This window comes from Pseudophryne corroboree, chromosome 2 (genome assembly GCF_028390025.1).
Source record: "Pseudophryne corroboree isolate aPseCor3 chromosome 2, aPseCor3.hap2, whole genome shotgun sequence".
In the NCBI taxonomy this organism is placed as follows: Eukaryota; Metazoa; Chordata; class Amphibia; order Anura; family Myobatrachidae; genus Pseudophryne; species Pseudophryne corroboree.
The window spans coordinates 877,001,436-877,028,702 of NC_086445.1; the positions used below are offsets into that span (position 1 = coordinate 877,001,436).

Genomic DNA, 27,267 nt, shown 5'->3' on the forward strand with positions numbered 1-27,267 from the left:
TTTGGGGGGGGTATGAATAATCCTTGGCAGACTTCATTATTCCCCGTGGGGAGAAAACTGCCCCAAATACAGTGAAATATTTCCAGAGTCCACTGCCAACATATAAATGGTACCCTAGAGGATTAAAAATACGTGAAGCTTTCTCTAAACAAAATGAGTGGTAGTCCTGACATCAGCAAATATACAATGACCATACAATAGCATGTCACACAAGCCTGTTTCCAGGTGAAGATCGCAGTTTGGCAATAGTTCCTCTTTATGTGGCTGGTTCCTGCTTTTGTGTTCTGGTAAAAGCACAGACTGGGATTTTTCTGCCTTGGGGCACTAGATGCAAGAGTCTGTGTACAAGCTTGTCCTGAGCTGGGTTTGTGAGTTTCTGTCTCTAAAAAACTTGCAGTCTACTTAAAGATCTTTTTTGTCTTCATATGTTCTACAACGGTAACAATTGGATCTAGTAAATACATATGCACAGTTGTATTCTTCTTTAACCTCAAGATGCTTTTGATATTATGTACACCAACTTGGTCTGCCCCCTGAAATCCGCTCTGTGGGGTATACTTATGTGGCTGCCACTACAAGATAAGTGTCTTTAATGTGGTTTCCGCTCCCAGCCATGTTTATCAGGAGATTGTAAGCTGATTGGAGTTAGAGGCAGTGTCGGGATTCTGGCGTCTGTATTCCGACTGCCAGAATCCAAAACGCTGTTGCTGGCCGGATTGGGGAGGGAAGGGGGTTCGGGCGGGCGGCACGACAGGTGGAGGGGTTTGTAAATCTGTTGCTTTACTACATTATTTTGTGATTAATTGCCATGGCATGTTGTGTCTAATTGCCATGGCAATACCTTGACACTTGGCAGACTGTAAACCACTGACAGCAACTTGATAATAAAACAAAAACTAAGGAAAAATGAAATTAAATGGGTGATGGTCCCTTTTTATACAGCTTACTCTAGGAGAGTTATCCTGGCATTTATGTGCAGGGGAGCTGCTTATATTGGGCATAGATTTATGCTGCTGTTCTGCATTGGACAGCATTTCCTATCTTTTTTACAGACCTCCTGTCACTCTGTGTCCTACAGGGATGCAGTCATGTGACCACCGCTTGGGATCCCGACAGTCACCATGCAGACACTGGGATGCTGGATGATCAAATGCCCTACAGTCGGCATGCCGACTAACAGGGACTATTCCCACTCGTGGTTGTCCACAACACCTATAGAGTGGTAATAGAGCCTGTGGCAAGCACAGCGAGCCACCGTGCCCGCTATGAGGCGAGCGGAGCATGCCCGCAAGGGGCTTTGTTGCGCTCGCAAAACTCCTGACCGGCATTCTCCACCTGGGGACCGGTATGCTGTCCGCAGGGATCCCCAGCGCCGGTTTCCCCCAATCCGACTGACGGGGAATTTTGGGAGGAAATAATGTGACAAACTGCAGAGACACTGACTTGGTAACACTTTTTATTAGGGTTAGGAAAACTCGCGCGATATGAATATACTATAGTTTAATCAGTTATTTGTTTTTCTAGTTAAAATGCCCACAGGGTACTCTATATATGAACTTTATAAACAACATGTCATATGGTCTAAACCAGAAATCCATATTTTGGATGTTTTTCTATTTAATTTCAACATGTTGGCTCATTACACCTATTCACACATCCCATGTGCTCAGATTTGCTGTCAATCAGCACAGGTCAGTGAAAGTCCAGCATGTGTGTTAGATTATTGTAGGCCACCCCTGCCCCCACGGATTTCTGGGGCCTCTACCTGGTGTTCATCACTTTGGTGTTGGTTAGTAATCATGCACTGGAGATATTTCTGTTTTTTGCATAAGCATCATTAGGATGGGTCTACTACGGTGTGCCGGCGCTCGGGACCCCGACTACCAGTATACCGGCAGTGGGCCGAGCGCAAAAGAGCCCCTTGGGGACTCGCTGCACGATCGGTGGAGCGCTACGTGCGCCACGCTATTTACTCTCCCTCCAGGGGTGTCGTGGACACCCCAAGAGAGAGAATAGATGTCGGTATGCTGACTGACGGGATTCCGGTGTCGGTATTGTGAGCGCCGGGATTCCGGCAGGCGGCATATCAAGTGCCACCCCATTAGGATGCTTTGATTGTGGAGTATACATTACTAGTGCAGTGGCTTCATCTTCTGTAAAGGCAAATTACATTATTGTACATTACTTTCCTTGGTGGAATCACGCAAAGATTCTCTATTGTCTGTTTTTGGGACCATGAACACCCCCCTTTCCCCCCAGTGATTGTCATCTCCTCTTGGGCAGGCACTATAAATCCAGACTCTGAAGAGAGTAAGCTGCTTTTCCCCCCCTCAGTCTCCTATGAGAGCTGTAAAACGTGACCTTCAGAGTTGGAGGATAGTACCTGGTTTGACAGGTTGTCCCCCACCCTTCTCCCCTTCTCAGCTGGGTCCAATTACAACATGGAGAATGAAGTCATCAGTTTACTTTCCTGCTGAGGTTCTGTGTGTTGCTCCAGCCTCACCACCAAACCGATACGGGCTGCAAGGCTTTAACTCTTTCACTGTCCCACTATACAGACTTGTGCAATGCTAAATGAGCCCCTCTGTTGCTAGTGAATTATATGCATCAAGCCATAGGTTCTGTAACTACAAGATATTTTGGGTTTCTTTGTTTTGTTTTGGGGTGTTTTTTTTTTTTTGGGGGGGGGGGGTTCTCACTTTTTGTGCTTTTTTTGTATTTAAATTGGCAGTAAATAAGACTTACGAAGTTCCCTCTCATGAGATCATGAGAGGATTATTTTATCACCCGACTTTTACAGTCTGTATTGTGGAAGTGTTTCCAAGTGCAACTAAATTGGTGTTTATTTTTCCAGGGGTCAGAGTGGAACGCCTCTAATCTGGAAGATTTACAGAACCGAGGGTAAGTAAATAGAATACATATTGAAGAATTCAGAGGAAAAATGACAGCGTGAAAGTTGGGAGTCTTTATTATAGAGATTTTCTTCTCTTTGAATTCATAACCTAAATTTTAAATATAGTAACTTCTCCCTCACATTCAGGTATGAAAGTGACTTGTTGAGCTAGTGGCTCTGCCACTCCTTAGGCTGGGTACACACTAGAACAATATGTAATTCAAGCAACCAATGATATATCTGTAGCGGGTTGGAGCTTGTGTACACCCAGTATGTCTGAACAACATCCTTTATTGACATATTGCGTAGGTGCTGCAGCACAGTCGATGGCAATATATCTTTCAATTCTATTCTATTGGCATGTCTGGCTGCAGGGACTGACATCACATCTGGGCGGGCATATTCAATTGCCCGCCCAATTGTGATCTCTGCACAAACATATTGAGCGGCCGATTGGTAAGTGTATATGCTCACCAAATCAGATGTCGGCGGATCTGCTGGCATAGTGTTTATCCAGCCTCTATTTCACGTACTGGAGAACTTCTAATCTATCCCTTCTTTCTCTTACGTCCTAGAGGATGCTGGGGACTTCGTAAGGACCATGGGGTATAGACGGGCTCCGCAGGAGACATGGGCACCTATAAAGAACTTTTAGTATGGGTGTGCACTGGCTCCTCCATCTATGCCCCTCCTCCAGACCTCAGTTAGATCCTGTGCCCAGAGGAGAAGGGTGCACTGCAGAGAGCTCTCCTGAGTTTTCTGTGGAAAAAAGAATTTTGTTAGGTTTTTTATTTTCAGGGAGCACTGCTGGCAACAGGCTCCCTGCATCGTGGGACTGAGGGGAGAGAAGCAGACCTACTTAACTGATAGGCTATGCTTCTTAGGCTACTGGACACCATTAGCTCCAGAGGGAGTCGGAACACAGGTCTCACCCTGGGCTTCGTCCCGGAGCCGCGCAGCCGTCCTCCTCACAGAGCCGGAAGATAGAAGCCGGGTGAGTATGAGAAGCAAGAAGACGTCAAAGGCGGCAGAAGACTTCAGATCTTCATGAGGTAAAGCGCGCAGCGGTAAGCTGCGTGCCATTGCTCCCACACACAGACACACAGAAAGCACTGATGGGTGCAGGGCGCAGGGGGGGCGCCCGGGGCAGCAATAAACCTCGTTTTTGGGCAAAAAAGGTCACATTAGGCAGCGGAGGCAGCAAATAGATGATCCCCCCCGCCATTTTATTAAAATTGAAGAGGGACCGAAGCCCGCCGCTGGAGGGGGCGGAGCTTGATCCCTCAGCACTAACCAGCACCATTTTCTCCACAGAGGCTGCAGATAACGCTGGCTCCCCGGACTCTCCCCCGCTGAACACTTCAGAGGGCTCAAAAAGAGGAGGGGGGCACATTGGAGCGCAGTGAGTGGGAAGATTGGCATTATATAATAATTTCTCTATCGTCCTAAGTGGATGCTGGGGTTCCTGAAAGGACCATGGGAATAGCGGCTCCGCAGGAGACAGGGCACAAAAAAGTAAAGCTTTACTAGGTCAGGTGGTGTGCACTGGCTCCTCCCCCTATGACCCTCCTCCAGACTCCAGTTAGATTTTGTGCCCGAACGAGAAGGGTGCAATCTAGGTGGCTCTCCTAAAGAGCTGCTTAGAGAAAGTTTAGTTTAGGTTTTTTTTTTCTTTACAGTGAGTCCTGCTGGCAACAGGATCACTGCAACGTGGGACTTAGGGGGAAAGTAGTAAACTCACCTGCATGCAGAGTGGATTTGCTGCTTGGCTACTGGACACCATTAGCTCCAGAGGGATCGAACACAGGCCCAGCCGTGGAGTCCGGTCCCGGAGCCGCGCCGCCGACCCCCTTGCAGATGCTGAAGCGTGAAGAGGTCCGGAAACCGGCGGCTGAAGACTCCTCAGTCTTCATAAGGTAGCGCACAGCACTGCAGCTGTGCGCCATTTTCCTCTCAGCACACTTCACTGGGCAGTCACTGAGGGTGCAGAGCGCTGGGGGGGGGCGCTCTGAGAGGCAAATATAAACCTTATACAAGGCTAAAAATACCTCACATATAGCCCATAGGGGCTATATGGAGATATTTAACCCCTGCCTGACTGGAAAAATAGCGGGAGAAGAACCCGCCGAAAAAGGGGCGGGGCCTATCTCCTCAGCACACGGCGCCATTTTCTGTCACAGCTCCGCTGGTCAGAACGGCTCCCAGGTCTCTCCCCTGCACTGCACTACAGAAACAGGGTAAAACAGAGAGGGGGGGCACATTAATGGCTATATATATATATATTAAAGCAGCTATAAGGGAGCACTTAATATAAGGATATCCCTTGTATATATAGCGCTTTGTGGTGTGTGCTGGCAGACTCTCCCTCTGTCTCCCCAAAAGGGCTAGTGGGTCCTGTCTTCATTAGAGCATTCCCTGTGAGTTTGCGGTGTGTGTCGGTACGTGGTGTCGACATGTATGAGGACGATATTGGTGTGGAGGCGGAGCAATTGCCAAATATGCAGATGTCACCCCCCAGGGGGTCGACACCAGAATGGATGCCTTTATTTGTGGAATTACGTGATGGTTTATCTTCCCTTAAACAGTCAGTTGAGGACATGAGGCGGCCGGACAATCAATTAATGCCTGTCCAGGCGCCTCAAACACCGTCAGGGGCTGTAAAACGCCCTTTGCCTCAGTCGGTCGACACAGACCCAGACACGGGCACTGATTCCAGTGACGACGGTAGAAATTCAAACGTATTTTCCAGTAGGGCCACACGTTATATGATTTTGGCAATGAAGGAGACGTTACATTTAGCTGATACTACAGATACCGTAAAACAGGGTATTATGTATGGTGTGAAAAAACTACAAACAGTTTTTCCTGAATCAGAAGAATTAAATGACGTGTGTGATGAAGCGTGGGTTGCTCCTGATAAAAAGTTGATAATTTCAAAAAAGTTATTGGCATTATACCCTTTCCCGCCAGAGGTTAGGGCGCGCTGGGAAACACCCCCTAAGGTGGACAAGGCGCTCACACGCTTATCCAAACAAGTGGCGTTACCCTCTCCTGAGACGGCCGCACTTAAGGATCCATCAGATAGAAAGATGGAAGTTATTCAAAAGAATATATACACACATGCAGGTGTTATACTACGACCAGCTATAGCAACTGCCTGGATGTGCAGTGCTGGAGTAGTTTGGTCAGAATCCCTGATTGAAAATATTGATACCCTAGATAGGGACAATGTTTTACTGTCGTTAGAACAAATAAAGGATGCATTTATCTATATGCGTGATGCACAGAGGGATATTTGCACACTGGCATCTCGGGTGAGTGCTATGTCCATTTCAGCCAGAAGAGCCTTATGGACACGACAGTGGACAGGCGATGCGGATTCAAAACGTCACATGGAGGTTTTGCCGTATAAAGGGGAGGAGTTATTTGGAGTTGGTCTATCAGACTTGGTGGCCACGGCTACTGCCGGGAAATCCACTTTTTTACCTCAAGTCACTCCCCAACAGAGAAAGGCACCGACCTTTCAACCGCAGCCTTTTCGCTCCTACAAAAATAAGAGAGCAAAGGGCTTGTCGTACCTGCCACGAGGCAGAGGAAGAGGGAAGAGACACCAACAGGCAGCTCCTTCCCAGGAACAGAAGCCCTCCCCGGCTCCTGCAAAAACCTCAGCATGACGCTGGGGCCTCTCAAGCGGACTCGGGGACAGTGGGGGGCCGTCTCAAAAATTACAGCGCGCAGTGGGCTCACTCGCAGGTAGACCCCTGGATCCTGCAGATAATATCTCAGGGGTACAGGTTGGAATTAGAGACGGATCCTCCTCATCGTTCCCTGAAGTCTGCCTTACCAACCGTCTCTTCCGAAAGGGAGAGGGTGTTGGAAGCCATTCACAAGCTGTACGCTCAGCAGGTGATAGTCAAAGTACCCCTATTACAACAAGGAAAGGGGTATTATTCCACTCTATTTGTGGTACCGAAGCCGGATGGCTCGGTAAGGCCTATTCTAAATCTGAAGTCCTTGAACCTCTACATAAAAAAGTTCAAGTTCAAGATGGAGTCACTCAGAGCAGTGATAGCGAACCTGGAAGAAGGGGACTTTATGGTATCCTTGGACATCAAGGATGCGTATCTACACGTTCCGATTTACCCCGCACACCAGGGGTACCTCAGGTTCATTGTTCAAAACTGTCACTATCAGTTTCAGACGCTGCCGTTCGGATTGTCCACGGCGCCTCGGGTCTTTACCAAGGTAATGGCCGAGATGATGATTCTTCTTCGAAGAAAAGGCGTATTAGTTATCCCATACTTGGACGATCTCCTAATAAGGGCAAGGTCCAGAGAACAGCTGGAGACAGCTTTAGCACTATCTCAAGAGGTGCTAAGACAACACGGGTGGATTCTGAATATTCCAAAATCCCATTTAATCCCGACAACTCGTCTGCTGTTCCTAGGAATGATTCTGGACACGGTTCAGAAAAAGGTTTTCCTTCCAGAGGAAAAAGCCAAGGAGTTATCCGATCTGGTCAGGAACCTCCTAAAACCAGGAAAAGTGTCAGTACATCAATGCACAAGAGTCCTGGGAAAAATGGTGGCTTCTTACGAAGCAATTCCATTCGGCAGATTCCATGCAAGAATATTCCAAAGGGATCTGTTGGACAAATGGTCAGGGTCGCATCTGCAGATGCACCTGCGAATAACCCTGTCACCAAAGACAAGGGTGTCACTTCTGTGGTGGTTGCAGAAGGCTCACCTATTAGAAGGCCGCAGATTCGGCATTCAGGATTGGATCCTGGTGACCACGGACGCCAGCCTGAGAGGCTGGGGAGCAGTCACACAAGGAAGAAACTTCCAGGGAGTATGGACGAGTCTGGAAAAGTCTCTTCACATAAACATTCTGGAACTAAGAGCAATCTACAATGCTCTAAGCCAGGCGGAACTTCTCCTGCAAGGAAAGCCGGTGTTGATTCAGTCGGACAACATCACGGCGGTCGCCCATGTAAACAGGCAGGGCGGCACAAGAAGCAGGAGTGCAATGGCAGAAGCTGCCAAGATTCTTCGCTGGGCGGAGAATCACGTGATAGCACTGTCAGCAGTGTTCATCCCGGGCGTGGACAACTGGGAAGCAGACTTCCTCAGCAGACACGATCTTCATCCGGGAGAGTGGGGTCTACATCCAGAAGTCTTCAACATGTTAATAGACCGTTGGGAAAGACCAATTGTAGACATGATGGCGTCTCGCCTCAACAAGAAACTGGACAAATATTGCGCCAGGTCAAGAGATCCACAGGCAATAGCTGTGGACGCACTGGTAACTCCTTGGGTGTACCAGTCAGTGTATGTGTTTCCTCCTCTGCCGCTCATACCAAAGGTATTGAAGATCATACGGCAAAGAAGAGTAAGAACAATACTAGTGGTTCCGGATTGGCCGAGAAGGACTTGGTATCCGGAACTTCAAGAGATGCTCACGGACGAACCGTGGCCTCTACCTCTGAGAAGGGACCTGCTACAGCAGGGTCCCTGTCTTTTTCAAGACTTACCGCGGCTGCGTTTGACGGCATGGCGGTTGAACGCCAGATCCTAAAAGGGAAAGGCATTCCAGAAGAAGTCATTCCTACCTTGATTAAGGCACGGAAGGAAGTCACCGTGAAACATTATCACCGCATTTGGCGAAAATATGTAGCGTGGTGCGAGGATCGGAGGGTTCCGACGGAGGAATTCCAACTGGGTCGTTTCCTACATTTCCTGCAATCAGGATTATCTATGGGTCTCAAATTGGGATCCATTAAGGTTCAAATTTCGGCCCTGTCAATATTCTTCCAAAAAGAATTGGCCTCTGTCCCTGAGGTCCAGACTTTTGTCAAGGGAGTACTGCATATACAGCCTCCTGTGGTGCCTCCGGTGGCACCGTGGGATCTAAATGTAGTTTTAGATTTCCTCAAATCCCATTGGTTTGAACCATTGAAAAAGGTGGATTTGAAATATCTCACATTGAAAGTGACTATGTTACTAGCCCTGGCCTCTGCCAGGAGAGTATCTGAATTGGCGGCTTTATCTTATAAAAGTCCTTATCTAATCTTCCATTCGGATAGGGCAGAACTGCGGACTCGTCCGCATTTTCTCCCTAAAGTGGTATCAGCATTTCATCTGAACCAACCTATTGTGGTGCCTGCGGCCACTAGCGACTTGGAGGACTCCAAGTTGTTGGACGTTGTCAGAGCCTTAAAAAATATACATTGCAAGGACGGCTGGAGTCAGAAAATCTGACTCGCTGTTTATATTGTATGCACCCAACAAGTTGGGCGCACCTGCTTCTAAGCAGTCGATTGCTCGTTGGATTTGTAACACAATTCAACTTGCACATTCTGTGGCAGGCCTGCCACAGCCTAAAACTGTAAAAGCCCACTCCACAAGGAAGGTGGGCTCATCTTGGGCGGCTGCCCGAGGGGTCTCGGCATTACAACTCTGCCGAGCAGCTACGTGGTCGGGGAAGAACACGTTTGTAAAATTTTACAAATTTGATACCCTGGCAAAGGAGGACCTGGAGTTCTCTCATTCGGTGCTGCAGAGTCATCCGCACTCTCCCGCCCGTTTGGGAGCTTTGGTATAATCCCCATGGTCCTTTCAGGAACCCCAGCATCCACTTAGGACGATAGAGAAAATAAGAATTTACTTACCGATAATTCTATTTCTCGGAGTCCGTAGTGGATGCTGGGCGCCCATCCCAAGTGCGGATTATCTGCAATACTTGTACATAGTTATTGTTAACTAATTCGGGTTATTGTTAAGGAGCCATCTTTAAGAGGCCCTTTCTGTTGTCATACTGTTAACTGGGTTTAGATCACAAGTTGTACGGTGTGATTGGTGTGGCTGGTATGAGTCTTACCCGGGATTCAAAATGCCTCCCTTATTGTGTATGCTCGTCCGGGCACAGTACCTAACTGGAGTCTGGAGGAGGGTCATAGGGGGAGGAGCCAGTGCACACCACCTGACCTAGTAAAGCTTTACTTTTTTGTGCCCTGTCTCCTGCGGAGCCGCTATTCCCATGGTCCTTTCAGGAACCCCAGCATCCACTACGGACTCCGAGAAATAGAATTATCGGTAAGTAAATTCTTATTATAAAAGCGCTGTCTGGATTTTCCAGTGTCAGTTTGGCGCTGGGTGTGTGCTGGCATACTCTCTCTCTCTGTCTCTCCTAAGGGCCTGGTTGGGGATTTGTCCCCTTATAGGTATATCCCTGAGTGTGTGGGGTGTCGGTACGTGCGTGTCGGCATGTCTGAAGCGGAAGGCTTTACATAAGAGGCTAGATAAAGCTGAATCCAGGGAGACATCAGGGGGTCAATCCTCGGATTGGACCGACTCACAGGGCCGTCGGGGCCTCAAAAGCGTCCCTTGTCACTAATTGTGGACACAGATACTGACACGGACTCTGATTCCAGTGTCGACTATGATGAAGCTAGATTGCACCCTAAGGTGACAGAGTATTCAGTGTATGATTATTGCAATAAGAGAGGTGTTGCATATTGCTGATGAACCCTCTGTTCCAGACACGAGAGTACACGTGTTTAAGGGAAAGAAACAGATAATAAACTTTCCCCCATCTCATGAACTTAACGAGTTATTTGAAAAAGCTTGGGAGACTCCAGATAAGAGGCTGCTGATTCCCAAAAGAATTAATATGGCATACCCTTTCCCTACACAGGACAGGGTACGTTGGGAATCCTCTCCCACTGTGGACAAGGCTTTAACACGCCTGTCCAAGAAAGTGGCGCTGCCGTCTCCAGACACAGCGGCCCTCAAGGACCCTGCGGACCGCAGGCAGGAGACTACATTAAAGTCTGTTTATTCACATACTGGTGCTTTGCTCAGACCGGCAATTGCGTCGGCATGGGTATGTAGCGCAGTTGCAGCTTGGACAGATACCCTGTCGGCTGACCTTGATACCCTAGATAGGGATGCTATTTTGTTAACTCTAGCCCATATTAAAGACGCAGTCTTGTATATGAGAGACGCTCAAAGGGACATTGGGTTGCTGGGTTCCAGAGACAATGCCATGGCTATTTCAGCAAGACGATCCTTATGGACCCGCCAATGGACGGATGATGCGGATTCGAAAAAGCATATGGAGGTTTTACCCTATAAGGGTGACGTGTTTGGGGAGGGGCTCACGGACCTGGTTTCCACAGCTACCGCGGGTAAATCTACCTTTTATTCCCCAACAGCAAAAGAAAACTCCACAATATCACATGCAGTCCTTTCGGTCGCAAAAGTCCAGAAGAGGTCGGGGATCCTCCTTCCTTGCCAGAGGTAAGAGTAGAGGAAAGAGAACACCTGCTTCGGCTGGTGCCCAGGAACAGAAGTCCTCCCCGGCTTCTGCAAAACCCACTGCATGACCGGTTTGAACCAACAGGGAAAAGGGTACTATTCGACCCTCTTTGTGGTCCCGAAGCCGGATGGTTCAGTCAGACCCATTTTAAATCTAAAATCACTAAACCTGTACTTGAAAAGATTCAAATTCAAGATGGAATCGCTCCGAGCGGTAATAGCCAGCCTGGAGGGGGAGGGGGGTTTATGGTGTCACTGGACATAAAGGATGCTTACCTTCATGTCCCCATATATCCCTCTCATCAGTACATGAGATTCGCTGTACAGGATTGTCATTACCAGTTTCAGACGTTGCCGTTTGGGCTTTCCACGGCCCCAAGGATTTTCACCAAGATAATGGCGGAAATTATGGTGGTCCTGCGCAAGCAAGGAGTCAACAATTATCCCATACTTGGACGATCTTTTGATAAAGGCGAGATCAAAAGAGCAATTGCTGAGAAACATGTCACTCTCTCTGAGAGTACTCCAGCAACATGGTTGGATTCTCAATCTACCGAAGTCACAGTTGGTTCCACCAACTCGGCTAGCGTTCCTAGGTATGATACTGGACACGGAACAAAAGAAGGTTTTTCTCCCGTTGGAAAAAGCCCAGGACCTCCAGAACATGGTCAGAGACCTGCTAAAGCCAAAAAGAGTGTCAGTTCATCAATGCACTCGTGTTCTGGGGAAAATGGTGGCAGCCTACGAGGCCATCCCCTTCGGCAGGGTCCATGCGAGGACGTTTCAATGGGACCTTCTGGTTCGGGTCCCATCTACAATTACATCAAAAAATAACACTGTCCCCCAGGGCCAGGGTGTCTCTTCTATGGTGGCTGCAAAGTGCTCACCTCCTAGAGGGTCGCAGATTCGGCATTCAGGACTGGGTACTGGTAACCACGGACGCGAGCCTCCGAGGATGGGGAGCAGTCACCCAAGGAAGAAATTTTCAAGGACTATGGACAAGCCAGGAGTCCTGCCTGCACATCGTGTTGGAATTAAGGGCCATATACCACGGCCTTCGACAAGCGGAGAGTCTTCTTCGAAACCTATCTGTGCTGATTCAATCGGACAATGTCACAGCAGTGGGTCATGTGAACCGCCAAGGCGGGACAAGGAGCAGAGTCACAATGGCAGAAGCCACCAGGATTCTTCGCTGGGCAGAAAATCACGTAAGCGCTCTGTCAGCTGTCTTTATTCCGGGTGTGGGCAACTGGGAGGCAGACTTCCTCAGCAGACACGATCTCCATCCAGGAGAGTGGGGACTTCATCAAGAAGTCTTTGCAGAGATAACGGGTCTTTGGGGAGTTCCTAAAATAGACATGATGGCGTCACGCCTCAACAAGAATATTCGGAGGTATTGTGCAGGGTCCCGGGACCCTCTGGCAATAGCAGTAGACGCTCTGGTAACGCCATGGGTGTTCCAATCGGTCTACGTGTTTCCTCCTCTTCCGCTCCTCATCACAAAGGTGTTGAGGATCATAAGGCGAAAAAGAGTACAGACAATACTCATTGTTCCAGACTGGCCTCGAAGGGCCTGGTACTCAGATCTTCAGGAGATGCTCACAGAAGATCCTTGGCCTCTTCCTCTAAGAGAGGACCTGTTGCAGCAGGGGCCCTGCATGTTCCAAGACTTACCGCGGTTACGTTTGACGGCATGGTGGTTGAACGCCGGATCCTAGCTGAGAAGGGTATTCCGGAAGAGGTCATACCTACTCTAATAAAGGCTAGGAAGGAGGTGACTGCAAAACATTATCACCGTATCTGGCGGAAATATGTCTCTTGGTGTGAAACCAAGAATGCTACTACGGAAGATTTCCATTTGGGTCGTTTTCTCCACTTCCTACAGACAGAAGTGGATATGGGCCTAAAATTAGGCTCTGTTAAGGTACAGATTTCGGCTCTGTCGATATTCTTTCAGAAGGAATTGGCTTCTCTTCCAGAAGTCCAGACTTTTGTAAAGGGAGTGCTACACATCCAGCCTCCTTTTGTGCCCCCAGTGGCACCATGGGACCTGAACGTGGTGTTGCAGTTCCTAAAATCACACTGGTTTGAACCCCTTAACACGGTTGAGTTGAAATTTCTCACCTGGAAGGTGGTCATGTTATTGGCCTTGGCATCTGCAAGGCGGGTGTCAGAATTAGCGGCCTTGTCTCACAAGAGCCCCTACTTGATTTTTCATGTTGATAGAGCGGAATTGAGGACTCGTCCTCAATTTTTACCTAAGGTGGTTTCTTCATTCCATATAAACCAACCTATTGTGGTGCCTGTGGCTACGAGTGACTTGGAGGATTCCAGGTCCCTGGATGTAGTCAGGGCCTTAAAGATTTATGTAGCCAGGACGGCTAGAATTAGGAAAACAGAGGCTCTGTTTGTTCTGTATGCAGCCAACAAGATTGGCGCGCCTGCTTCAAAGCAGACTATTGCTCGCTGGATCTGTAACACGATTCAGCAGGCGTATGTTACGGCTGGATTGCAGTTACCACATTCAGTTTAGGCCCATTCCACTAGGAAGGTGGGCTCTTCTTGGGCGGCTGCCCGAGGCGTCTCGGCATTACAGCTTTGCCAAGCAGCGACTTGGTCGGGGTCAAACACTTTTGCTAAATTCTACAAGTTTGATACCCTGGCTGATGAGGACCTAGCATTTGCTCAGTCGGTGTTGCAGAGTCATCCGCACTCTCCCGCCCGATTGGGAGCTTTGGTATGAACCCCATGGTCCTTACGGAGTCCCCAGCATCCTCTAGGACGTAAGAGAAAATGAGATTTTAAACCTACCGGTAAATCTATTTCTCCTAGTCCGTAGAGGATGCTGGGCGCCCGTCCCAGTGCGGAAAATCTGCAAGACTTGTATATGGTTATTGCTTGCATAAGGGTTATGTTACAGTTGGAATCGATCTTGGACCGTTGCTGTTGTTTGTTCATACTGTTAATTGGTTATGTTTTATTCCAGGTTATATGGTATGATTGGTGTGGGCTGGTATGAATCTTGCCCTTAGATTTACAAAATCCTTTCCTCGTATTGTCCATCTCCTCTGGGCACAGTTCTCTAGCTGAGGTCTGGAGGAGGGGCATAGAGGGAGGAGCCAGTGCACACCCATACTAAAAGTTCTTTATAGGTGCCCATGTCTCCTGCGGAGCCCGTCTATACCCCATGGTCCTTACAGGGTCCCCAGCATCCTCTACGGACTAGGAGATAAAGATTTACCGGTAGGTTTAAAATCTTATTTTTAAACTTGCCATATATAAATGAAGTATGGCTGCACTTAATGCCACAAAAGATAAGAGCTCGTTACACTTTGTAAATAAGATAGCTCCCTATCCTATTACACAGTCAATCTTGCATAACTTTAACTAATTCATCCCATTTTTTGTGTAAACAGATACTTTTCTAGAAAAACTGCATGTATAAGTACTATAGAAACTTTTATTCTGTATAGGTAAATAATCTTTTTTGTGTGGTAAGTACATACACTGGTATTAACACTTTTAAAACCATCTCTTACATATTGTGCTACTCTCGGGGTGAAAGTCAAACCCCACCCACCTCTACCTCCTTACTATTACCCTCTTACTGTCAGATGACTATTTGGTCATTAAAACTGCTTTTCTGCTCTTTTAGAGTCTAAGAAGGTCTCAGTGACATTTAATCTCATAGAATCCTGTTACCTTCACAGCAGTATTTGTTCTAGTTCTATACAGACGTTGAGATTTTCTACCCACTTGTAAAGTTTTTGTAGAGTTTATAAAAGTTATTTTGTTTCGAGAAGTATAAGAAATTATTTGTCTTATGCATTAATCATTTTATGTCGCTGCTTTTAAAACAGGGTCCGATACATTTTGAACGTCACACGAGAAATCGATAACTTCTTCCCTGGTGTCTTTGAATATCACAATATCAGAGTATATGATGAAGAAGGCACTGACCTGCTGGCTTATTGGAACGATACTTACAAATTCATCTCGAAGGCAAAGTTAGTACATCCCCATAATCATCCCCTGTGCTTTATATTGTTTCTTACACACGTTCTGACTTCAAGCCTGCATTTCACCTGGTTTTAATCAGCTAGAGAATTTGTGTAATTCATAAGTATCCCGGTTTACAGGAATAGATAGTACGGTAAGCTTCTGACTACATGGACTGTGATTTGCCTAGGAGTAGTACTCTATTGGGCGTGGGGCGATCAGTTAGCTGCATGACTTAGAGGGTACTTCTAACTCCTGGGTTAATTACCCCTAAGCTATTTAATTATAGCTTGCAATAAGCTCACCGGCTAATGCTCGGGAAGGCATAGATTTGAGTTCAGTACCTGGAACGCTTGGGACTTTCCAGATAAGGGCTATATTTCCTGCAATTTAGACTACAATGTGAATATAAGCTAAAGTATGTTTGATAATTACCCTAGTTATATAGTGCTCCTAAAGCCCCGTACATATGGGGGAGATGTGTGCAGAGCGATCTAGCACAGACCGCTCAGCACACATCTCTCCCCCCGCACAGCTCGATGTGTGCTAACGGGGGGGGCTGTGGGGTGGAATGGGGTGTAGTAGATAATGGGGACTACTTGAGCACTGTAGGTACTTTGTGAGGAGTATTCTAGGAAAATGTAGGAAAAGCTATTGTAGAAAAATGTGGCATTTTTACTTAGCATATTACCATTCTATTATTATTTTTAAAAAATTGCAGGAAATCTAATGTCTTGCAGTGGGTGGTACAGTGATTTTTTTAATGTTGACAAAACACTGAACAAGTTTATATCATAGTTTCAAAACATCTAAACACGTGTTCACGTGTGTTTTTGCTTCAATGAAACAACATCAGTGCCTTAATTGTTCTAAATTCCATGTAGAGAGTTGGTGCCCTCTAGTGGCATCTTAAACCTTCTAAAACAAAGATCCCTTTATTTAAACAAAAAATTTTCTGTAGACTTTTTTTTATATTTAATAGTGTTTGTGTGTACATTTATTATTATATGTGTGTGTGTGTGTGTGTGTGTGTGTGTGTGTGTGTGTGTATATATAAATATAAATATATATATATATATATATATATATATATATATATATATATATAATTTTTTATTATTATTTTTTTTTTTTTCCCTTTTACCAGATTAACAAATTATATTTGTTGTTACCCTACAGGAAGCATGGCGCTAAATGTCTTGTGCACTGTAAAATGGGAGTCAGCCGCTCCGCATCCACTGTGATTGCTTATGCTATGAAGGAATACGGCTGGAACCTGGATAGAGCATTTGACTATGTGAAGGAGAGGCGCACAGTTACCAAACCCAATCCTAGTTTCATGAAGCAACTGGAGGAATATCAGGGCATCCTGCTAGCTAGGCAAGTTTCTTTTAATGTACCTTTAATCTCTTGCTCATATCTTTTCAGGTGTACAGTAAATTGCAGTACATCGCCTTCATAAAGTAGAGGCAACCACTTGCAGTCTTTAGATTCATTAGGAACGGAGCATGGTTCTAGTCCCTAAGTAATTGGTATGCTGTATTCCTATAAACATTGGGTCAGTACACCAATGGTGTCTGCCTCCACTATATCTGGATCAGGTGCTGTAAACGGCCCTACACACTAGGAGACATGACCAATGTGAAAGATGAACAGTGTGGACGATGAGCAATTTTCCTTGAACTTCCCAGAGCCCTGACAGACAACATTGAGTGTACACACTAAGCAATTTTTCAAGCAATTTGAAAGATAACTTTGGAATTGGAACCTTTTTTACATATTTTAATATTGGGGAGGCATTTCTGGGTGTGTGAACAGGGCTGTAGAAGAGGGAACCAATGAAGTTTTTTTTTCACCCACTGCCCCACCAATTTCCACTGTGCCACAAACTTAATAAAAAATTAAATTACACTGGGTTCATAAATTTAAAAAAAAATATTATATATATATATATATATATATATATATATATATATATATATATGCACACACCCATTATAATGATGTGTGCATGTGTATATATATTTTTATTAAGTTGGTGGCACACTGGAAATATACTTGGTAGGGCAGTGGATGAAAAAAAACTTAATTGGTGGGGCAGTGGGAGAAATTATGACTGAGACGCTGAGCGGTGACTGAGCGGCGTGCGGCTCAGCTAGAAGGGATACGCTGCCGGGGGGGGGAGGAGCAATGTCACATCGTAAACATCGTTCATCGCGGCTCCGTACACACATGCCGTAATGAGTGATGTCACAAGTGACATTGCTCACATTGAGCATGCTGCACGGCCAACTGCCGACCTCCAATCAACGAGCGCAGGTGCGCGCATCGTTGATTAGTAGGGGCAAACACACTAGCCGATGTGAATGATATATCGTTCACAATCGTCGTTATCGGCCAGAATAGTCGTCTAGTGTGTATGGCCCTTTAGAGACGAGGATCATAACAGTAAATAAGTGTTTCCTCACATGTTCTATGCTCACTGATGTAGTGGTGACCAGCATGCTTTAATGGTATCTAAAATGTATTGAAAGTAATTGAATTGAATAGTATATAAGTACCGGCTTAGTTTGTGCCCTCCCAGCAGCTGTTAGCATGGGAAACATCAGATGACAGCGTGTTTTAGTAACAGTACTTCAGAAAATGTGATCAAATTACACTCTTGGCCATTTGCAATATCTTGAAAAACAGAAGAGATCCTTAGCCTTATGCAACATTGTATAATGCCACTGAATCCAGTGACAACCTTTTCTTCATTCTATAACTGAAACCTATTTTACCTGGCAAATTGAAAATGCTCCTATGATAGCATCCGTTTTGTGTTGCAGTTCCTCATCCATAAACAGTTTGTTACCCACAATCATTTCAGGCATGACCCTTAAATCTGGCTGTTGGGCAAGGGGAGGGCTGGTGCAATTGGCTATGGCTCGAACAATTGCTAGAACATCCTGGATACAAAAGCCAGCTTAGCTCTAATGCTCTGTGCTGCTGTTAGTGCCCACCTGCCTATTTATGGCCAAGTTTGAAGTAAGGGGTGTTTGACCCACACTAGGCTTCTAAACTGCAATGGAGCAAGTAATAAGAGGACATTTGTAATGTTTCTACTAAACACAAAAATCATATGTAGGATTCTTTAATTCTAAAAGTAAAAACAACTATTTAGTAAACCTACTGGACTGCAGATGACTGCTAACTTAGTAAATGGTGCCAACAGCCATTATATTGTGAATTAAGTGGTACATAAAACATGAATGTCTCATGAACAAGAAAAATAGACAGGTCTGTCTTAGGGGTATATTTTCTAAAGTGTGGGTTTATAGAAGTGTAGATGTTGCCCATAGCAACCAATCAGATTCTACTTAACATTTATCTAGTACCTTCCAGAAGATAGATAATACCTAGAATTTCGTTGGTTACTATTAGCAACATCTCCACTTCTATAAACCTGCACTTTAGTAAATATAGCCCTTAGTCTGAGCATAAGTTCTCGAGAGGGAGGGGAAGATTCTTGAGCTGTAAAATGAGACGTACTGCATATGTACTGCTATCATTTTGCTGTACCTCCTTTTCCACCTTCTGTTTAAATGTAGGAGTGTCCTTAACACCTCTCGCATTTCCACGTGAACTTGTCCATCTGAAGTTCACTGTGTACATGTCTTCTCATTTTCCTGGAAACGTCCGGCCGTGATGTGACACATAGAACAGGTGTCTCTGGTCATTTGCCCTTGCATTTGAAATGTAGAGAGACATCATATGAGTGTTTGTCATGTATCCAGGCAGCACTGTTGTCATGCCAGAAACCGCTGTACAACCTCTTCCATTAAAAGTAGTACAATAATAGCAAAAACTGCAGCACAGCCCCTATTACCTGCTACCACTACGCCAGTCGATGTGTGCTGCTCAGGTGTAAACTGAGATAAAGCAATATGGCCAAAGCTACAGGGTAACAAAATAATAATTTACAGGAACTCCATCCACATTTTCCCCTATTCAGGTGTTTGTTTTTTTTTTTTTTTTTATTCTTCTCATACAGCGTACATTGTATTAATCTTATGCTTTTAATGTGTGTATAAAATTTATACTACAGGCAGTGTTGTTTACGGTGTGTTTTTTGGGCTTACTTTGCAGCAAGCAGCGGCACAACAAACTCTGGCGTTCTCACTCTGACAGTGACTTGTCAGACCACCATGAGCCCATTGGGAAAACAGGCATGGACATAAGCAAAAAGGACATTACATCTTCAGCAGAGCAGCTCTCCGATATACATCATTCCTTTACACTTGGACCGCAAACTGAGAACTGCAACCCCGGTTGCCCCATCAGCAGCTCCTTGTGCAACGCAAGGTTTACAGCCTGTGACTTTCACACTGGACAGATAGAGGACATTCTAAACCTCAACACAATGAATGGTTGTCCAGCACGATGCTGCTCCGAGTCTTCAGTGTTCCTGGACAATTGTAGAACCGACCGGTTCACTGGAGACTTCTCTTCACATTCTGAAATGTTTACCCATCGAGCTGAGCTACCTGACCTGACGCTGGAAGACATGGAGAAGGATGCACTGAAGCACGATGATAACTGCCATCTCCTGCCATTAGGGGAGCTTGAGCCTCATATAGGTGATCTCCCAGAATCTCCCGACCAGACCTCTTTTGCATCCCAATCTGAAGATATGAGCGGTGATCGGATTGATTTCCTAAGTGCACTGGAAAAATTTGTGGAATTATCTCAGGAGAATCGACCACGGATCTGCTCTGCTACCCGAACAGATGAGCAAGTAAGCAACATTAGGAATGGTGCCTTGAAAGGTTCTTGGCCAGAGACTGGTATCTCTGAGAGTGCAATGGACAAATCAGTGAGTGCCGATGTTGGTACACCACAGGCCTCTGAAGACTCATCTACTGACGAGGAGCAGCCAAAGGTAAGCACTCCCGACAGGTCTTCAGTGCATTTTTATTACTACTACTATTATTATTATTATTATTATTATTATTATATATTTTTTCAATTTAGCTTACTTGCATAATCTGTTTATTCACGAAGGAGTTTTGTGGTCTGTTCATAAAGAATGAAGCGGGAGATGTACGAAGTCATGGAGAGAAAAAAGTACCAGCCAATCAGCTCCTAAATGCCATGTTACCGGATGTGTTTGAAAAATGTCAGCTAGAAGCTGATTGGTTGGCACTTATCTCCACGTTACCTCTCTCCAAGGCTTCGTACCTTTCTCCCAGAGTTCTTTACATCAATGTTTTCATAAACAGTCCAATAGTTGGAGCAATTTGCTTATGAATGAGATCATCTCCTTCCTTCCTCTTTATTTTACTTCAATTAAGTTAAATTCAAATGCTGATTATCTCAGAAGGGGTTTACATTGTTCCTACCCACTTAGGTTAGTAACATTCTTATATATCTGAATATGCTTGTTTGTATTCCCCTATAATAAACGGACAGTCATTTTAATGGTTGGGTTTTTTTTCCCCCTGTTCTTAGGAGGTCTCTGAACAAGTTGTTCAAGGTCATCTCCCGAAATCGCACTCTGAAAATGCAATATCTGTGAAAGAGATCATAACAGAGATTGAGTCTTTCAACCAGGGAGCATGCCAGTGCCAACAGAAGACAGACAATCTGTCTAGCCAAGTACAAGCACCAAAGAGAAATATAATCCATGATATGTCAACTGAATCTGCTTGGGAGCCAGAGAATGACTGTAGGGAACAGAGCGATGGCAGCACAGCACTGCCACATGACAAAATTAAAGATCAAGCATGCCGTGAGGGTAAGCAAAGTTCTCAGGATGATTGTGAGAACTCAAGTGAAACAAACGAGCATCAGGAACTTTCAGGCCAGGCTCCCAAATGGTCCGCTGGGTCTGTCCGAAGAGCCACAATGGAATTTGAGGAACGCTTGAGACAAGAGCAGGAACAGCAACATATTACAGCTGTGCCAACACGGAAGAATTCAAAAAACGAGACTGCAGGTTGTGATTCTGCTTCAAGATGTAGGGTTGAAGACTCTTTGCTTGATGCCGCAGATCTTGAAAGGGATAAAAAGGTCAGAATAAAGGTTATAGGGTTGGAGGCTGCAGAGTCTACAGATTCTCAGTCATCTCTGCTGTCTGAGACGCAACTTGTGCCGGTAAAGCATGACTCCAATCATTTAGATCTTGCTGTTAAACTTAAGCCATCAGGAAAAGAGCATCGAACCATTCTTCTTTCCGAATCCTTGGAGAGGAAAAATGATCCCTTACAGTTTCCAAAGAGAATAGAAGTTTTAGAACCTAACCTTGGACTTAAATCTTATGACGACAATGACAATGACATTTCCCCCCATGAGGCTGAAAGAAATAGTGAGGAGATAGTTGTAGAATCAGACACTTGTCATGACCTACTTTCAGAAACACCGTTAGCAGATGCCTCTATAAGTTCATCCTATAGTTCCTCTACACATATTGAAACCCTACCACTGCTTAGTCCCTTGAAATTGGGGTCACCGGATGTATCCTTTATAATTGGCAGCCCACAGGAGGAGTATAGTCCTGCAACAGACTTTAAGGATCTTAATTTCTCAAGTCCTAATTATTTGTGTCACCCATGCTCCATTGTTATAGAAGGTGCCACTGAAGAATGCACCAATACTGATGAGGATACAGGCATCCTATCAAATTGTAGAGACACTTTCCAAAGTGACCTCATTGTGGGACTTGATGACTTAATGCAAAGGGAAACAGATAGTGCCTTGTCCCAGTTGAGCCATGAAGATCTTAACTTAATCAATAAACTTACTGAGAATATACGGGAATTACGTGAAGTTTTGGATATTTCATCCTTCTCTTTTGGCCTTCCCCATAGTTCGAGTAGTGACAGCATTAAAGACTTTGGTAGCAGCCCTGGTGTGGTCAAGCAAAGAGCTAAGGAAATAGAAGCACGGATTCGGCAAGCTGGTCTCACCACTCCGTCCCAGATGAAACGTTCTGCATCTTTGGCCAAATTAGGCTGTCTAGAACTTTCTAAAGATGATTTGTCAGAGAGGGAATCTGTATCGTCTGACAACAACCAAACTTACCCTGACCTGCTTCAGAGCTCTCTCCGGATTGTGCCAGGAAACTATGAATCAGATTTACAGATAAAATCAGATGATCCGCCGGAGAAGCTTTGCATCCTTTCTGTAGATGCCTCCTCCGGACTGGAACCCACAAAACATTCTTTGGAACAAATTAAGACAGCAGAGTGCATAGTAAAGAGCAAGCCGGTCGAAAAGCCTCTTGTGCAGTATGCCAAAGAGTTTGGTTCAACTCAGCAGGGTTTACTTCTAAGTACTGAGACTGAATTGACTGTCTCCCAAGAGCACCTTCACCCATCAGTGGTACTAAATTCCTCTGTCCCACTGGTAACAGTCTCCCCCAGGTATGAACATGGTAGAACTCATCCTTTGAGAAGACTTAAAAAGACCAATGAGAAGAAAAGGACAACCAATCCACTATACAACACCATGTAGTCCTGGAACATTTTATTGTTTGTTTTCTCATTCATCTAAAGGGGCAGGTGTAATATGTGAGGAACGTGCACTTTATTGGTTAATTTTATATATTTTGACATATTGTTTTACTGTTCCTGATGCATGTATAGTATGGGCTTCCCTTACTCCTTCCCTCTGTAAATAACTCCTGACTGCGCACATGTAAGTCAGTGTAAAAATATAAATATATTTGTGTTTTGTTTTTGTTTTTTTTAACTCTGAAACCTCAAATGTTTTTGTTTTAAGAGATCTTTAGTAAATGCAGGTTACTGTGCCTGTTGCCCGACTGATAAGTCTATCAATGCTGTAAGAAGCAGACACAATTTCAGATGCTGCTTTAACACATAAATCAATGCTCTGTCTGAGGGAAGGTTACTTCCCGAACTTTACAGAACTTCTATGTTCTAGAATAGCCAGAGGTTGCTTGTCAGTTTGCTGGTGTTGCTATGTTCTGAAGTTGCCATCTCTCTCTCTGTTGCACATATTGCTTAACACAAATCTTAAATTATTTTAGTCTTCATATGTTTTTCATTTTGTTAAGAAATGTTACTTTCTATCCCTTCATTCTATACCCATTGCCTTCTTGGGTTAACAGCTAAATGATGCTATTGGCAAGGAGTCCAGAAAGCCATGTAGCTGTAGACTTTGTACTATTACTATAAATGTTACTAAATGAGCAAGATGTTTTGTGGCAACCCTAGATGTTGACATAACAGGTGATCTTATAACACTGCTGCAGTCTTCTTGTTAAACAGCCATGATGCCCCCTTTCTTCCATTCCCTACAGTAGATGAAGCATCTGCCGGGTATCCTTCAATTTGTGAAGCGGGAGAATGCCATCACCTGCCTGGTAGAACATAGTCATTTTTAAAAGAAAGTCTTAATAATAAAAAAAAAAAAACTTCTACTACCTTTCATGTATTATTACTCAAGGCTTTGACCAGTAAAATGGGAGAAAACATGAGTAAGGAGAACATCAAATGTACTTTAGAATGTGCTCTTGTTGGTTGGTCTACTTTGTGGGGATTAACCCATCATTACTTGAATACTGCTGTGAACCTTTAGTTTATGGCCATATTTGTTTTGCCTTTCACCCTTTTTTTTAAATTTTTTTTATTATGATACTTCAATACTGACCCACTCTTTTCTGCTGTACTTATTCACACACCGTAAATCTAGTGTTTCTCAGTGCTGCCTATCTGTCGAAACGACCTGTAAATGTTACATAGTGCGTGTGTTTTTAGTAATCGATGCAAAGCTATAATGTGTCTGTTTGGCCTTCCTGGAACTGTGTCCATTTTAAAGTTAGCGTGTGAGAAACATTTAAATGAATACAGTATATTATACATTTGTTTGTGTATGTGTGCGATAGATATACACATACGTATGTATAATATATATGTTCTATATTAAACTTTTACTGACGTTTGGGGTTTTTAATAGCAGAATTTGCTGCAAACTGGAATACTCCGAGGTAATGATATTTTAATGTTGATCACGTTCTTGTTTTAGCAGTTTATTTTCTTTTTAATTTGCTGCTATGTCTGTTTTACAAAGACATCTTTAAAGATAAACTGAACTCAAAATGCCTTCTAGTTATGTATGTGTGCATGTCTATATGTATGTGTGTATACAGCATGTATAGATGTGTCAGTGTGTGTGTATGTATAATGTGTGTAAGTATGTATATGTGTGTGTATGTATATGTGTATATATATATATATATATACACACACACACACGCATACACGCGCGTGATATTGAAGGGCAGTGCAAGGTGTCTTTCATTCTAGACTTGCATTTTAGGTTCAGCTGCTCTTTAATTGTCTTCTGGAACCTGCCAACCAGGTCTGGTCTCTGAAAATAAACACCTGTTCCGTCCCAGATCCAAATTCAAGACAAGCCACACTGAGTTCTTTGCTAGCAGAGCCCTACACATTCCAACCAAATGTGTGACTCATTTACTCTGGCCTTAAGCAAACTGGCACTCCATCTGTTGTTGAACTAGACCCTTCAGTAGGTGGTGTAGGAGGCTGGAAAACATATTCCCTCAAGAGATCAGGGCCTACCTTGAAGTTACACAATAATATTGTATACATCGCTGTTAAATGTGCCTGCCAAGTTCTTTGGAAATGCAGAATGAAACTCCATCAGGATTATGTGATCAGGTTTAATATATTTGACCTTTTTTATTTATGTTTTTATTTTGAATTTGTGGTTAACATTTCCAACTCTGTAGACGGAGCATCCGATGCACAAATGGGGATGAGTCGTATAAAAGAAACATTTGTTTTCTCAAAGTTCTGGGTTTGTGATTTCATTGGATGTCTCGTCTTGTCCGTGTAACCTGGTCTGGCCTCTATTGAGAAATGTATCCACAGAGAGACTCCTAATAGCAGCTCACTCTTGACAAGTGTTTTGTCTTTGTTTTTTATTTGTAAAATGTAAAACACAATAAGTTGGGTTTTTTTAAGGGCATTTTTGTATAAACGCTGTTCCTTGGTCTTTTACAAAAAATACTGTGGTTGAGGAAATTTTATTGTTTACATTGTGAATATTAAACCTGAATAAACAAAAATATCCATTACCTTGTTGTGTCTTGTAATTCTAACTTTTATTTTTGTGATGTAAGAAGTTTTCTTGCAAACGGAAATGGGGAGATTTTGTATGTGGGCCACTTATTAAACGGTTGCAATGTCCCGTATATCTACTACATATACCACGACCCGGGTCTGAAAAAATCCTGGGTTTTTGCTCGAGACCCCCTTTCACAATACATCCGAGACCTGGGAAATTGCTGGGTCGTCCCCTTTCAGACATAGGCCTGGTCTCTAATGGCATTCTACAAGCCAGGGCTGCCAGGCTGCTGTCATACACATACATACATGTCACACTCAAGCAATCACACACACCCCTTCTAAAACCAGCTGATTCTCCTGACAGCACGGAGCGCAGCGCCCCAAGCAGCCTATCAGAGGCTTCTAAGTGCTACCCAGGAGTAAATCCCGGGTTGGACCATTCACACTTTAACCTGGGTTGTTTACATGGGACAAAAGTCCCGGTAAAAACCCTGGCAAATTCCAGGGGTGACGACCTGGGAACCTGTTCCTGGATTGATGCCTTTCAGACATACAGAAATACCGGGTTGATGTATTTCATGTGCAAAAACCCAGGATGTTGAAGTATGTCTGAAAGGGGTATTGGACACTAGAATTGCAACTTCCTTTATTTGCCCTGAAATGATTAGCCAGTCCTCGAGATCTACCGACAGTTCACATTTTCCAGACCACCTAGCTGTGGTGCACAGGTGTAGTCATTACTAATTAAGATGTGCTGCATTCATTCCTGACAATTCTACAGATCTCCAGGAGGCCTGGAAAACATGAACTGTTGGTAGATCTCGAGGACCGGTATGGCCAGCCCTGCTCTATGCCCTCAAAAAATCTCAGCACCCTGCTATTATCCTGCAGCTCCTGGAGTTTTGGTTGTGTCTATAATCTGTTGGACAAGCAATCTGGTGAACTAAACCATAGATAGAGAGGTATTAAATATGTGTTTGAAAATGTGTCCATTCCCCATATAGACAGATTTGCTCAAACACCTTTTTAATACTTTTTATCTATATGGTGCTGCAAGGGTTCAGTAACGCCCTCCATAGTTACTGGAACATACAGCAATTGCACAGTACATAGGTGGAACAGAAAGAGGTAAAATGTGTTACCAACTTTTCCAAGTATACTGTACATTACTATAATCCACATATTACTTAAATTGTTGAGGGAACAGGGGAAAAAGTTATGGGGCACTTTTTTTTCTGACTTAAACAGGAAAAGTTGACACACTAAATATATACATGAGTTCACTACAAATCTTTTACAGGTTGAGTCTACCATATCCAGAATGCTTTGGACTAATAGTGTTCTGGATATCGGATTTTTCCGTATTTTAGAATAATTGGATATCATGGGGATAGCACCCAAGTTAAACCCAGAACGTATGTATGCTTTAAATACACTTTATACACTTGTCGAGGTATCCAATTCGTCGAAACCAGTCGAAAAAACTGCACTTTTTGCCCTTTTTTTAGGTCGAATTTACATTCGACCTATTCAATGCCCGTGCTGTGTTTTTTTTTTTTTTTCATCTGGACGAGAAATCCGGAACTGGCAAAAACCACGTGTATCTGCAAATTTGCCGCCGATACACGTGTTTTGGCGAATTTGCTGGCGTTTTTTTGCACGTTTTGGCGCAATTTTCGCCCATGTCGATTCAAGAAAAAAGTGAAACGGCATGGGAGAATATGGATTAAAAAATGGTCAAAAGCGCCCGCAGTTGAATACCCTTTGTCGAATTAGTTCCGTTTTTTCGACTGGTCGATAAAATGGCACTTAATTGAATACCCCCTAGCCTGAAGTTAGTTTAATACAATATTTTTAATGAATTGTGTGAATGATGTGTACATTGAACCATCAAAAATCAAAGTCACTATCTTAGGTGTGCTCAAAACATTCTGGATTTTGGAATATTCTGGGTAACGGAATT

At 44.3% G+C, this 27,267-nt stretch overlaps 1 protein-coding gene across 1 annotated transcript in view; it reads left to right on the forward strand.

Moving 5' to 3' along the window:
• SSH2 (slingshot protein phosphatase 2) overlaps positions 1-25,312 on the forward strand; it is a 393,857-nt gene extending 368,545 nt beyond the window's left edge. The window contains exons 12-16 of the mRNA XM_063955961.1: positions 2,855-2,901; positions 15,072-15,218; positions 16,390-16,590; positions 19,339-20,131; positions 20,701-25,312. Of these exons, the coding sequence (XP_063812031.1) occupies positions 2,855-2,901; positions 15,072-15,218; positions 16,390-16,590; positions 19,339-20,131; positions 20,701-22,704 (3,192 nt within the window). The 3' untranslated portion in view covers positions 22,705-25,312. The remainder of the gene's footprint in view (positions 1-2,854; positions 2,902-15,071; positions 15,219-16,389; positions 16,591-19,338; positions 20,132-20,700) is intronic.
• Positions 25,313-27,267: the final 1,955 nt, after the last annotated feature.